The sequence below is a fragment of the Hippoglossus stenolepis genome, chromosome 4 (genome assembly GCF_022539355.2).
Source record: "Hippoglossus stenolepis isolate QCI-W04-F060 chromosome 4, HSTE1.2, whole genome shotgun sequence".
In the NCBI taxonomy this organism is placed as follows: domain Eukaryota; kingdom Metazoa; phylum Chordata; class Actinopteri; order Pleuronectiformes; family Pleuronectidae; genus Hippoglossus; species Hippoglossus stenolepis.
In genome coordinates, this window is record NC_061486.1 from 6,349,265 (window position 1) to 6,362,530 (window position 13,266).

Consider the following 13,266-nt stretch of genomic DNA (forward strand, 5'->3'; position numbering starts at 1 on the left):
CATATTTTGGCAACACCGCCACTTTGTGGATTGCCGTCCTCCGCCTCTCGAGTGCACTTGATTCTTTGTTGACACTACAGACGAGTGCACTGCCGCGGCCTTACTCGGTAATTTGTCTTGAGACTCTTTTGAACGCCGGTCGATTGAGACGCGTCGCCTTTTGTTTTTGTCTGAATGGAAACTTCTCCGTGAATACTTATTAAACCTGCGACCTTCATGTTCTCCACTGGCTGCACGAGTCCTGCTTTCTTCACAAATGAATGCACTTTTATAGTGGTTTATAGTGGATAGTGGTTTTTCCGGAGAAGGAGATAAAAACCGCGTGAATATAAAATCTGACGGTTGAGAGACTGCAGCAAACACATATCAGACTCTCCAGCACATATGCACACGCAGGATGAGATTTGAATCACAAACGAAAGGGGTTTGATTTTTTTGTCTGTCAGAATGGAGAACGCACTGACCTTACTCACTTCATGACCCAGATATGATGTTATTTTTTCCTCTGCCACACCCACTCACCGCCTCCCGCTCAGCACAACAAGAAAGTCTGACCTTAGGACAATGCCAATTATTTCCTGCAGGGATTCTTCTCAGAAAAAAACACCCGCTGCCTCTGAGACATTTCAACTTTGCACATGAAACTGAAAACATCTTTTTTTACTGTGTGATTGGTAAAAAAAGTGGATTAACCGTGGGCTGAGTTATTTATTTAGCGGCTGACAACACTCGTGTAGTAAAGCCTCCGATACACAATGAGATGTGTTACTCCTCTTAGTTTCTTTGAACTAACCACATATTGCTGCAACAGATAAACTAACAAGCTTATTCACAATGCACAGATATCCTTTGGCAATGTTATACTTTATTTTAAATTCGTGACGAAACATGTGGGATGATTTATGTTTGTATGACGAATACACGAATTATGCTTATGTAATGAGAATCTCACGAGCCTGTGTGTGTGGCTACGATAAAGAGGATAAAGGAGATCTCCAGCTGGTTAGTCACCAGCTGTGGACATCAGGAATTTGCATGTGAATTTGGATTTTTCTTCCAGATGTGACAAAAGGAAGAATCTATGAGAAGAAGACGACCTCCGGGCGGAGGGATGCAGGAGCCTGGAAAACTAGTTTTAATCTTAGTTCTATCTGACACTGAGTGAAGGTTGGAGATGAATAGACTTGAACATGTTTGGATAAAGTCCACCACAGAAAGATGTGAAACTGGGAGATGAGAAGACGCAAAGGGAGGTTGCTTAGCAACCCGAGAGTATTTATTTCCTGGCACATGATAAAATTGGATTTAGCGAAAGAAACTGAAGACTTCTGTCTTTTTAGGTTAATGCCTGTGTTCTGCTGTATTGTGTCTGTGTGTATGTTCAAGGCTGTAATGCTCTGTGATATATTTTTGATGCTGCGACGCGGCCGAGGGCACAAAAGCCCAAAGCTGAATGTCGTAGATCATCACACAACTGCCAGCGTCTGACAGTGAAGCACCCGATGTTTTGTTGTTGTTGTTTAATTGTGTTCCTTCTCCATTTCCTGGGAATTGAGGACAATCAAACTGATCTGGAAACAGAGCAGACACTCACGCACAGTGGAGGCTCGCTGATCAGAGTGGTGGCACAGTGCCGGGCCTGAGGAGAGTCCCACGGCTCAGTGCACAGCTCGGGCACAGCGGTGAGATGTGGACCCTTCCCAGTGTCCCAGATATACAGAGCAACCTGCAATAGCACAGATGGATCTTGTTAAGGTCTTAAGCTAAAAAGAAAGGATGATTCAGATTTTCTTTATTACAACTCTGCGGAAAACATGTGGGATGTATTTTCTGTTGTCTTTTTTATTATACAATTCTGTTCTTACAACACGACTCCAGAAAGCATATTTAATATTGAGGATGACTAAAAAAAGAAATAAAGGGAATGGCAGATAGGGAGAGATGGAGAGTATAACTGCAAGATCATTTTTCATATTCTTCACTGTGAAGACAGGCTTTACAGCAAAAGAATCTGTAATGAGGACGGTACAATCAGCGCTGTCTGACTATTGGCAACTATCTCAAAGAATCAGAAACTGTAAAAAGTGATAATCTGCTGACTGGAGTCTGGAGCTTATCTGCTGACACTGAACTGGCCTGACACCGGGGATTCATGCAATGTTTGTTTTACCGGCTGACTGACATAGATTTTTAGGGGCTTCTGCTGATAACGATATCATGGAGCAAAAAAAAAATAGAATTCAGGCTTGATATTTTACAGTTTTTATAAAGTTTATCATAGATAACTAGGAATAAAAATAAAACCCAGATAAAAACCAAATATATAGAGCTTGAATTCAGAAGATAAACACATCTTTCATGTAAAATGTAAAAAATAAAAGCACATCTTGACTGAATGGTTTTTCTGTATCAGCCAATAATTCCAAACCATACCAAAACGGTCTGTGAAAGGCATTAGTTTGTTTATAGCTCTGTTAATAAATGATCTTATTAAATCAGTGTTTCAAGGCACATTAATCTGCGATATAAAATAAATTGAATAAATTAAAATGTCTTAATTCAATTAAAAGTTGCACTGAAGCATCACACTGCATTTTTTTTTTTTTAATATAAGGAATATACAGCATTTGAATGACTCTCAATGATTGAACTCACACGATCTCTAACTGAAATCGCCTTTTTCAGACTGAGCCTGATAAGTCCTGATGCCGTGTTTACTCAATGAAATCCCTAGATGCCTCCCCGACTGAATATCTGTGATAAAAATAAGAACCTCAATGCTGCACCGTGACAATTCTCCCAAAGTAATGAGATTTCACTTCAAGGTTAGATGGATTTCATGCCTCGCTCTTTTTGTGCAAATAATTTAGGCTGGCTTTGCTTTGAGTGTGAGGAACAAGAAAATTGTTACAAAATGGCAGAAAACCAGGAGCCTCATCATCATTTTCCTGACAAAACAAGCGAAGGTGCTCGTGTGACTGGCACATTATCTTACCTCGTGTTTCAGATCAATGGTGAAGTCAGATTTAAGGGGCTCCGCTTTCACTTTGTTTGCAAGCCTATAAAAAAAAACAAATCACAGACAATCACACGTTGGAGTATGTAGTTAAATAAAATATAAAATGAGACGATATGAAGCTGAATGAGAAAAACAACAACTTAGTTTTACAGACATAAAAAGGATTTTCTCTACATACTCACCGCACAACTAAGGGGATGCTTAAGGCCCAAGAAGCAGCAAAGTCTGGATATTTGAAGACAGAGGGATTCTCTGCAAAGGCGTAGTGATGGATGATGGTGGACTCCTGGTCGTGGAGCGGCTTACCAAGAAACCACTCCTGATAAATAAATAAGACAAACATAACTCAATATGTCAAAGGGTTGAAAAACATATGATGGTGAACTTTCATTGGAAAAAAGAAAAGTGGGATTCTGGTCTAATTTGGGAATTTTCACACCACACACGCCAGAAAGACTTTGAGATGAGTAGGTTTGTTACTGGCTGTGAAAATAATGAGAATTCTTGATAGAACAAAGTTCAAAGCTGCCAGATATTGGAGCCAAAAAGGACTCCCATCGTTATCCTTGACAGATCTAAAGTAAAAGTCTTCTGATATTTAGAGAAAATGCTCCAGAAATCAAACTAGGTTTAGTTCAAATGACTTATTTGAGGGTTTTCATACGATATATATCTGGGCTTTGGTGGAATTAGATAAAAAAAAAAAGATCAATAACACTATTCTAGCACCGTTATATTGTACAGCATTATAATGTGTTTTTTCTAATATTTTGTCCATATGATTTATATCAATCACTTATATAGGAAGAACAATTTAGTAAGTTGTACCTAAACATTTGGCAAATAAGTGTAAATATTTGTATCAGTAATTAATGTGGTGTTTGTTTACTGCTGTTTAATCCATATGCCAAAGTTTGATAGAAACACCAATGAATCAACACATCGCAAATCTATCACTGTGTCTACAGTCCTGCTTTAGTGTCATCGCCAAGAATAGAAACGCCCTCAGACACTATTCTCAGCCTTTTCTCTGAACCGGTAATTACGTCAATGTCGACAACAAAGTCAGAAGGTGGAAAATCCCCACAGTCAATGTATTATTAATACTTTTAGGAGAAAAAACAAGTTGAACGACGAAAAAACTTTATGCTGTGATGCGCTGCTCATATTTCATATTTTACGCCATCAGAAATATTAGAGCTGTTAAGAATTGTTTTGTTCAGAACGGCCTTTAAATATTTGAAAAGAATAAGGAGAGAGAGAAGACTTGCTGCCCTCTCTCCTGAACGCAATGCATGATGGTATACATTGCTATCGGTTGTACACTACTTTTCATGATGCATTATGGGAAACAATTATAAAAGGGTTGAAAAATGTCCCTAAACATCTGGACGGCACTACAAAACGGTGAATTCCCTATGCAGTGAACTACACAGGGATCGGCGAGTGATTCCTGACACAGCCTCAGCGTCTAATTGGTGAAAGCTAATTTGACAGTGGCAGCTCATTATTATGTGGAGGCTTCACTCTTGCTCATCCCAAAACGAGACTGAAAACACTGAGCTGTGACACCTGAGAGAAAACGTCTTTGCAACAGGGGCAGTGTTGAAATGAAAGAAATCATGAGGTGTTGCATCTGTTGTCGTTTCCTCCTCGGAATAAGGTCGCGGATAACAATAACGTGGACGATAATGAATTCCAAATCTCTGATCTGGAACCGAAAAAGCCACGCAGGGTCTATACCAGTTTAAGATAACAATAAAATTGGTTTCCGTTTAATTGCTTTGCAAAGTTTTTCTGAGAGAATAAGAGTAAACTTCAGAATGTGCTGATAAAAATGTGTTATTATTCTGTTGGCTTTTCATCATTGTGCCTTTAAGATAATTTGGGGGTTTCCTTTGATTTAAAAGCCAGCTCAAACTTGATATTCATTTCTTAAATGAGATAAACAAACGCTAATACGCTAATTTTAACTTTTACATTTAACTTTCTGACTTCACCATTTATCCGTTATTTACTGTATTTTCAACTGACCTCGCCAACCCATACACAAGGAAAATAAAACTATGAGTGGAGAGATGGGGTTTAAATTGGGTCGATGGTGGAGTGACGTGTGTGACAGGTTACAGTCGGAGCTGGCAGAGCTCAGTGCAGCTCAGCAGCTGCAGAGGAGCTGGAGCCGACCTGATACTCTATCTCTTAATTGAACTGATGATCGGCGAAGCTGGAGCATGAAACAGGAAGCTCTGGTCTCACTGATGGGTTTGGCAGAAAGAGGCAGAGCAGCAAAGGGACACACGGTGATCAAGGTTCGGAGCGAAAAGTCCCCACTCACTTTATTCTGGTCAAATTTCGCGAGGACTTGAACGAGCGTCGTCATCCTCACATCGGTTTCCTCCTCGAGAAATACAATCCAGGACGAGTTCTTCCCGAAGGATTGCGATAAGCTGAGGGCACACAGGAGAGTAAAAGTCTCATTAAAACAAGAGTTAAACAATAAAAGAGGAATAAATTGAACTCTGCTTCGTGCACACAAACTCCACAAAAGCCTGTCTTTTCATTTCAGTCCAGTCTGCGGAACCTTCTGTCTGAGGCACTCAGATAAAAGCAGCAAAAAAAGAGTTTTCTCTGCAGGAGGACAAAAAACATCCCAAACACAGACACAGGAAGCGGCTCTGCAATGGTTTGGGTGTTTTTTTGTTAATCTGGGTCCTAGATCTATATAATGGGAAAGGAAAGCTGTTTATTTCTCAATTGCCCTAAACAATTAGTGGACACGTTGGATTTTTGAGAGAGGCCCGAGCATGAAGACGACTGGTTAATGGCAATAATAGGTTTATTGTCACAGTTATGGGCACAATAGGAAAACATTTATCATAATGCAAAGCAATCAATCTCAGTTGTTATGTCAGTAATGGCGTCTGAGCGATCCGCAACCTCATGGTACACAAAATGTTCCCAAAACCTACATGTGAGAACAAAAAATGTAAACGTTGGCATGACACAATATTTCTGACATCTTGAAACCTTCACTCCTTTTCTTTTTTTTTTAAATCAGACGCTCATTCCAATCCCGAGAGTTGAGGGATACTTACTAAGGCAGCAGAGGAAGGATACTCCAGTCGCCCTCATTTTCTGATAAACTGTGAAGAAGCAAAACCAACGGCAGTTTCTGAAAGAGAAAAAAAGAGCGAGATCATTTTCAGGAACTGAACAATAGCCGCACAAAGCCAAAGACAATTAAAGCAGCTTTTCTGCAGTGAAGGACCCGAGGGTGAACTTGGTGCACGGAGAGAAACTCCGGTAACTAGAGGGTCAATGGTTTGATCAATACTAATGAACTGGACTGCCAGAATGGCCCAGTCGCTCTGGTAAGATAACCGTCACACCCGTACTAGTGTTTTTCCATGTTTTATTCCATTTACTGCAGATATTGTATAATTGAGCTAACCACTGTGCTATCCAGGTGTGTTTTACATTTCCTGAAGATATTCTTCCACCACTCTGCAGACTAGAGGTTTTCAATTCATGTTTCTAAGATATAACTATTTCACCAGCAGATTCCTAAAGCTGAATTTATCACAGTGAACATTAAGTCTGCATTATAATTCAACTGTAATTAAATGTAAAATCATATGCACTGTATGATCTCACAATAATACTGCATAACTGTCCAATTAAAGAGAGAAGGCGGATTTCTGTTTGGATGCTGTTGTGGCCGACACTTTTATTTATGAGGTCAATTTACTAGTTTTTTCCCCAGATGTTTCCATGTGACGGGTTGACAGAAAGAAAAATGTATAACAACGCCAGTGTTACCCTTAAAGGAGAGAACATCAGGCAGCGTCTGCTCCTGCCTGTCCGTACACTAATAAAGAAACTTTCATAACACCACGGAAATATCAGAAAGGAGCGCAGGATATTTCAGGACGCGGACGGTGCACACAATCACTTCCAAATGAGAACAATCGGTTTCAGCAACATTTTCGGTCGTGAGGACGGAGAGTGGAAGGCGTGCGGGGATCGTGTGAGAGTTTCACACTGTGAGGAAAACAAAGCAGCCGAGCGTAAGCCCCTGTGGTTTATTACAGCACGGTCCACTCATCATGCAGAAAGTCAGCCTCCTTTGATTTAGGCGACGAGTCTGACACTGTTTACACCTCAGCTAATAAACACTGCAAGTCGGCCGGCAGTATTTCTCTTAGCTCTCATCTAATGTGACTTTAATCTGAAAGCTAATGGCAACACAACACCCATGTTTTATTAAACCGCTCCCAACTTCTTGATATTCACATCACAGCTATTACAGGAAAAGAAGAAGTTGGAGAAAGGGTAATACAAAAGAAGGATCGTCGTCAGATAATAACACAAACTCAAAAACAGCTTTTGCTTCAAAAAGCAATAAAAGAGAAGAAACTGAATCCTCTCCTGGCAATGAGGTGTGCAAACTGCAGACTGCTCATCGACAGAGAGGAGAAGGTAATTGTGTAGACACGCATGCAACAGACAGGACACCGATTGCCTGGTGACTTGGGAGAAGATGGGGGTCACCGAGACCAAGGACAGGAAGCTTTAAGAGGAGGCTGGAGGGGGGGGGCACCAGTCAAAACTACTCCAGACACTAGCTGCAGTCAAAAATTTAATTTATGACCAATAAAGAACTAATCTGCAAGTGAAGAACACGCCGGCATGCTAGAGGTTTTCATCACGGCAGCTCTGCGAATGCAATTGTTAAGATAATATATGTGATGCATGAGAAAGCACTGGAAGCCATAGTGTATTCCACTCGTGCTGTGAAAAGGCTTCAGAGTTTAATCTCATTCTGTTGTACTTGTGCGTCTCAGTGGATATGAGCATTGGCTAAATGACAAAAATACTATATAAATGTAATGTGAATTCCTCCCAGAAGGCAGAAATGTCAGAAGGCAGGAACATGGGCTGTGAGCCGCCACGTTGAATACACAAGTTCCTGTCTGTGGGTATCACAAATCCATCTAGAGTCAGACGAGGGGGGAAAAGGCTCTGCCACAGAAATACTGATCATACACGCGTTTCCTGTCTTGGACGTGCAGTGATCAGGTCATTTATTTTTAAATTATCAGTGATATTGGCCTGAAATATTAAATGTAGTGCCCCTGAATCAGCCTTTAATCTTCATAGAAGTTGCAAACCCTCATATGTATTGCTTGAAATGCTTTTGAATAGCTTAAGACAACTATAAGACAACTGGATGACGACAATAGTCTTTTGTGAGTCAGACTAGAAATCAAAAGGTTATTTTAGTTCTCAAACCTGAGACGTTTCACGGCACCGTGCATGGCTTTGTTAAATAAAAAAAAACACACACACTGTACACCAGACACGTTGAAGAGCTGCAAACGGAGAAATTCTATTGTTATTGTGGCTTTGATCATTTTCCTTCAGAATCCCAGGAACAGCCTCTAAGACTATTAAATGTCAGAAATAAGCTCCTGCGCGTCGTGCCTTGGAGGTGGGACTGGAGTGGTGGATGGCTGGTTGTAACTCATGTGCGGATAAAGAAGCTGGGGGTGGTAGTACACAAGATAAATGGGAGAGTTGCAATTTTATCACTTTACTCTGAGGGAACTTAAGTAATCAGGGTTTCTTTTTTTGCTTTCGTTCTATTTTCTTGCATTTAACTGTGTGAAATCCAGGACGAACAGAATGTCATGAACTAAAGCAGCAGCTGCCGCCTGCCTGCAGAGGATGTGTGGCTATGATGCACCGGTACTTCTCCTGGATCTCCTAATGGCCAATCTTACTATGAAAGGCAGGTGTGTGTGTGTGTGTGTGTGTAAAATATTTTGGTTTTACATGAAACTGCGGTGGGACAAATCAGACAACGGCAGGCTGCCACAGTCTAGTTAACTAACGGGAAACATTGCTTTATTCTGTTTCTTAGAACAAGCAGACCATAATGAAAAGTACAGTTAAGTCCTAAAAATGAAAAACTGTGAATATTAAATGCTACAACTGAAGGCTGTCATGCAAAACATTGATTCAAATGTGCAACAGAAAATGTAACCACCCACACACATATAAGAATATTGCAAAGAGAAGATGACCTTTGCATATATGAAGTTATTTTCAGTAGTAGTTTTAATTTTTTTCCAGTTTTGACCTTTTACACTTGGCATTTCATATTCTGATTTTCTTTACGCTGTTCTCTTATTTTAGCTGTGGGTAAAATTATCCTCCATACAGATCCAGATTTAATTGAAATCTGTTTCTATTTCTACTACTATTAGACTCTGTAGCATTTGGTGTGAGTACAGCAAACACTCTCTGACTGTTTTCCCGGTACACCTTGAGGTAAAGGTATTTTCACTCTAAATTTGTGCAGATAACTTATCTGGAGCAGGAGTCTGCTCTTAAATCTTGTTGAAAAGCTGTCAAGCCTTTACTGCCACCTCTTTGAGAAGTTGCTGATTAAAATTCTCCCCGGAGTTAGTTTGTGTAATCGCATGCAACAGATAATAAAACGCCAGACATCTCCGAGATCATAAATGCAAACACAACATGATGTGGTATTCATAAAGTCTGTCTCATCTTATAAAATTTGATGTCCATTAGCGTAACTAAATGCTTTCATGACAGATCTCATCTTGTGGCACAAATTGATGCCACTACTCATTACATGAAACATGACATAATCTTTTCCAGTGGGAATAACCAGAAAATCAAAGTCGGTGTCCCCAACTTATCAGATTTGAGCAATAATCATAAAATCTGGGCGTCAGTTGACACATGGAAGGACAAATATACACAGTACTAGGGCTGGTGTTAAACTGAGGTATTCATGCTTGTTATGTGAACACGCACAGCAACAGCGATATCTACAAAGTACTGCCTACTCAGGACGGTAAAAACTTTATGGACGTTTTATTGGGCCACAAAAGAGGGCGGGCTTACTTGCTGCAGATGGTCAGTCTGACTGTGACAGACAGGTCAATGTAGTTACTGTATTACATCGCCGATGCTTTTCATTTGGGGCTTTATATTACTTGAGGCTGAGAGCAGAACTCGAGGGCCGTTGCAGACGAGAAATAAAACAGCAACAGAGTGACAAGTTATTTTCACAGAGTTAAATGTCGTGCCAAATTTAACATTTTGAAATTACTAATACCTTCAAACCATAATAACAGTCACTTTGATTACTTATATATTTGCCTCTGTCAGTTTGGTACAGTCAATCGATAATGTAGAGCAAGGTGCTTGAAGTGCAGCAGTGGAGGAAGACAACAACTGTGCAATGTAACGTTTCTGACAACACAACTCTGCAGACACACAAACCTACATCTACATTACAGTCACGATTAACAGAACAGAGCAGAGCAGCTCCTTCATCTGATTTACTCTAATGCTGTCATTAGCGATGCTGCATTCAGTATTTAACCGAGCAAAATATGCAGTAACTAATGTATGAAACCACATTTCATCTCGCTCCGAGGAGATTTAATGAACAGATGCAAATGCACACAATGTCATTTGTTTATTATAGTTTATTTTTATTTCCTTGAATACAGGTTCTTTTCTATATTGGAAATTATAATATTCATTAGGATGAACATATGTCTTTGGATGAGCATCACTTCTTATTAAAAATGGAACGAAAAGGGGCCAGAAATGGAAGATTGACTTGCCGAGTGGAGCGATGCATCTCTAAACATCAAAGCCGGACAAATGTCTGGATTTCCTAAATCCATAAAATTACAAGCGAGCACACGAATTGATGTCGCAAAGAGCTGAGAAGGCTGCATATTTTAAACCACGCTTTCAATTTCTAGGACTTGAATGTCCCTTAAATTCAATCTGGAGGGTACCATGAATAATTCTTCATACCATCATTCAATATTTAAAATGATGAGTACTCTGTAATAGTTTAACACTTGGCAAAGCTCTTTGTAGTGAGATCTTGCCACGCGTACTTTCTCCCAAACGGATTTTCACATTAAAAAAGGAGAAGTCAAATATTGGAATAAGTTTTAAAAAATGTGTTCTGACACAGTTTACAACTCAGTTTTGCTGGAAGTGATGACGTGACATACATTTATTTTTACTAAAATATGAGTAAGCTTTCATGTGTTAAAATAAAAGCATCAGTGTATGTTGGTGAGAGTGAAAGGTGACGTGAATCTTACCTCTGTGAGACTCTGCGCCTGCTTGAGTAAATCGTCTCTCCGTCTCTCTGCCTGCCGCACGTGGAAGTAGTTGCTCTGACTCTGGATGATGAAAACTATCTCCCGCAGGTCTGGAAGAACACAAAGGACGGAGATGAGAGACTCGCACACTGTGAAAAGGGATCATGCCAATCGATGACCTTCCGGGAGCAAGACAAGATAAGAGCCATGGTCTGAATAACCGCAGTGACTTTTGCTAATCTCCATTATTGGTCTGGTGATAATAACCAGCACATCAAGAGCTTAATTGGCTTGGGGAGAGAGTGGAAATGTCACAGCGCAGATTGTGTTACTTAATGAACGATCAGCAGTCACGGGAGCCTTCCTCCGAGATGCCGGAACACCCGAAAGGTTGACGTGGCCCAGCTGCCCACATCTGGCTGAGCGACACAACTGCACCGTCAGTTGAACTCTGCATTGTTACTGCATGTAAAGGCCAAAGTTAAGGGCCAGCTCAATAATGTCTGTTGAAGAACTGTAGCACAATGCTGATGACATGTTTAGATACCATCTTTGCCATTGAGCCGGCTAGCTGTAGTTCATCCTCATGTGAAATCCATTTACAGGGCAGTAATAGTGACACAGCTCAATGAAGAATGACATTGGCTCACAAACGTGACCACATAAACCCCGGTGGCTCTCACGGCCACTACAACCACATGGACCTGAGGGGAGGGAAATAAAAATCTGCCATTTTGTCTTTAGCCTTTTTTACAATTACAGTTAAAAACTCCTGAATCCTGTAAGCGGCAGAGAAATTTCCGGAGGCTCTCACGCTGACATTTGCGTTCACATATACAGCCTCTCTGGAGAATGATCTTCGGAGTTCAGTGCATATCTAAAAGCAGCTTATAAACAGGCAGCTCACAAGCCCCCCCTCCCCCCTTAATGAGATACGCAGGCCTGTTCGTGTACACTCTCCTCTTAATTAGAGCTGAAACAAACCTAACAGGCTCGGTGCCAGACAACTCTTCGGCTTGAAACATTTGAATTAGATACCTAACTATTTGTAGAGAGAATAGTGGGCATGCCACAACATAATTTATGATTTCCCATGTAATGAAGCTTTGCAAAATTAGCTGACTAAGAGTATTTTAGTGTTTCAAAACATAAATAAGTAACAGCCCCTGCTGACAGGTCTATAATCTTCCCTTTGGAGTCGTTGTGCAAAGGCGATACGAGGAAAGAGGGGAAGGGCGGGTGCTGACAATGGCAGGATTAGATGAATTGCCTCCTCCTCAATTACACCACTTGAACTTATTCCCTTCCTGGGTTCAGATATTAGCGCCGGGGTCAGGGGCAGACATGGTGTCAGGGTACAGTATCGGTGTCACATCTTTTAATTAAGTGCCTGGTGGGTGTCGCCGCTAAGCTCGGCTCATAACAATGATGCCATTGATCTTGCGGCGCTGGTGAGGGGGTGGATTTGCTTGCTAAACCTCGGCATGTCTATCTCCCTGCAGATCTAACCTCCAGCTCGAGCAGAGCTTAGTGACTGAATACCACTACACCACCTCTAAATGTCCTTCTGCTGAGTCGGCAAAACCAGCGTCTGCTGCACGTGTGCGTGCGCGCATTCGGTTTTCACATAAAGCAGCGCATTTCTAAGCCCTCGGTGATGCCGGATACTGCACAGTGCAGCAATAATAGCAGCTGCATGTGACGAACGGGAAAAATCAGATAAGCAGTTTGCCAATCCCTCATTGTGCAGATAATGCGTACCCTTATGTCACAGCAAAGGAGAATGAGGGGTAAAAGAAGAAACTAATTAAGACTGAATTCACTGGCCTTGGCTCCACACTAATGGGTTTCGATTAATCATCAAACAACTGGGAGAAGAGGGGGGAAAAGAAAAAATCCTGTTATTGTGCCCTTCTTCACTCAACTCATCATTCCTGTGTCCTTCTGCCTTCAGATAAAAAAAACCACCTCGGTGCGCTCCCTTGGCGCTCATGATGGACAGACGTGTACAATCAATACATCTACCTGTATTTAATTACACAACAAAGGTTTAAAATGTCGTAGGTGTCAACGACGCCACACAGA

The 13,266-nt window shown here is 41.0% G+C and overlaps 1 protein-coding gene across 1 annotated transcript in view; it reads right to left on the reverse strand.

The window, feature by feature from the left end:
• b3glcta (beta 3-glucosyltransferase a) overlaps nucleotides 1-13,266 on the reverse strand; it is a 52,933-nt gene that overhangs the window by 14,960 nt on the left and 24,707 nt on the right. Inside the window, exons 4-9 of the mRNA XM_035154433.1 lie at nucleotides 11,182-11,291; nucleotides 6,115-6,191; nucleotides 5,355-5,466; nucleotides 3,202-3,338; nucleotides 2,996-3,059; nucleotides 1,595-1,726 (exon numbers count right to left, since the gene is read on the reverse strand). Coding sequence (XP_035010324.1) covers nucleotides 1,595-1,726; nucleotides 2,996-3,059; nucleotides 3,202-3,338; nucleotides 5,355-5,466; nucleotides 6,115-6,191; nucleotides 11,182-11,291 — 632 coding nt within the window. The remainder of the gene's footprint in view (nucleotides 1-1,594; nucleotides 1,727-2,995; nucleotides 3,060-3,201; nucleotides 3,339-5,354; nucleotides 5,467-6,114; nucleotides 6,192-11,181; nucleotides 11,292-13,266) is intronic.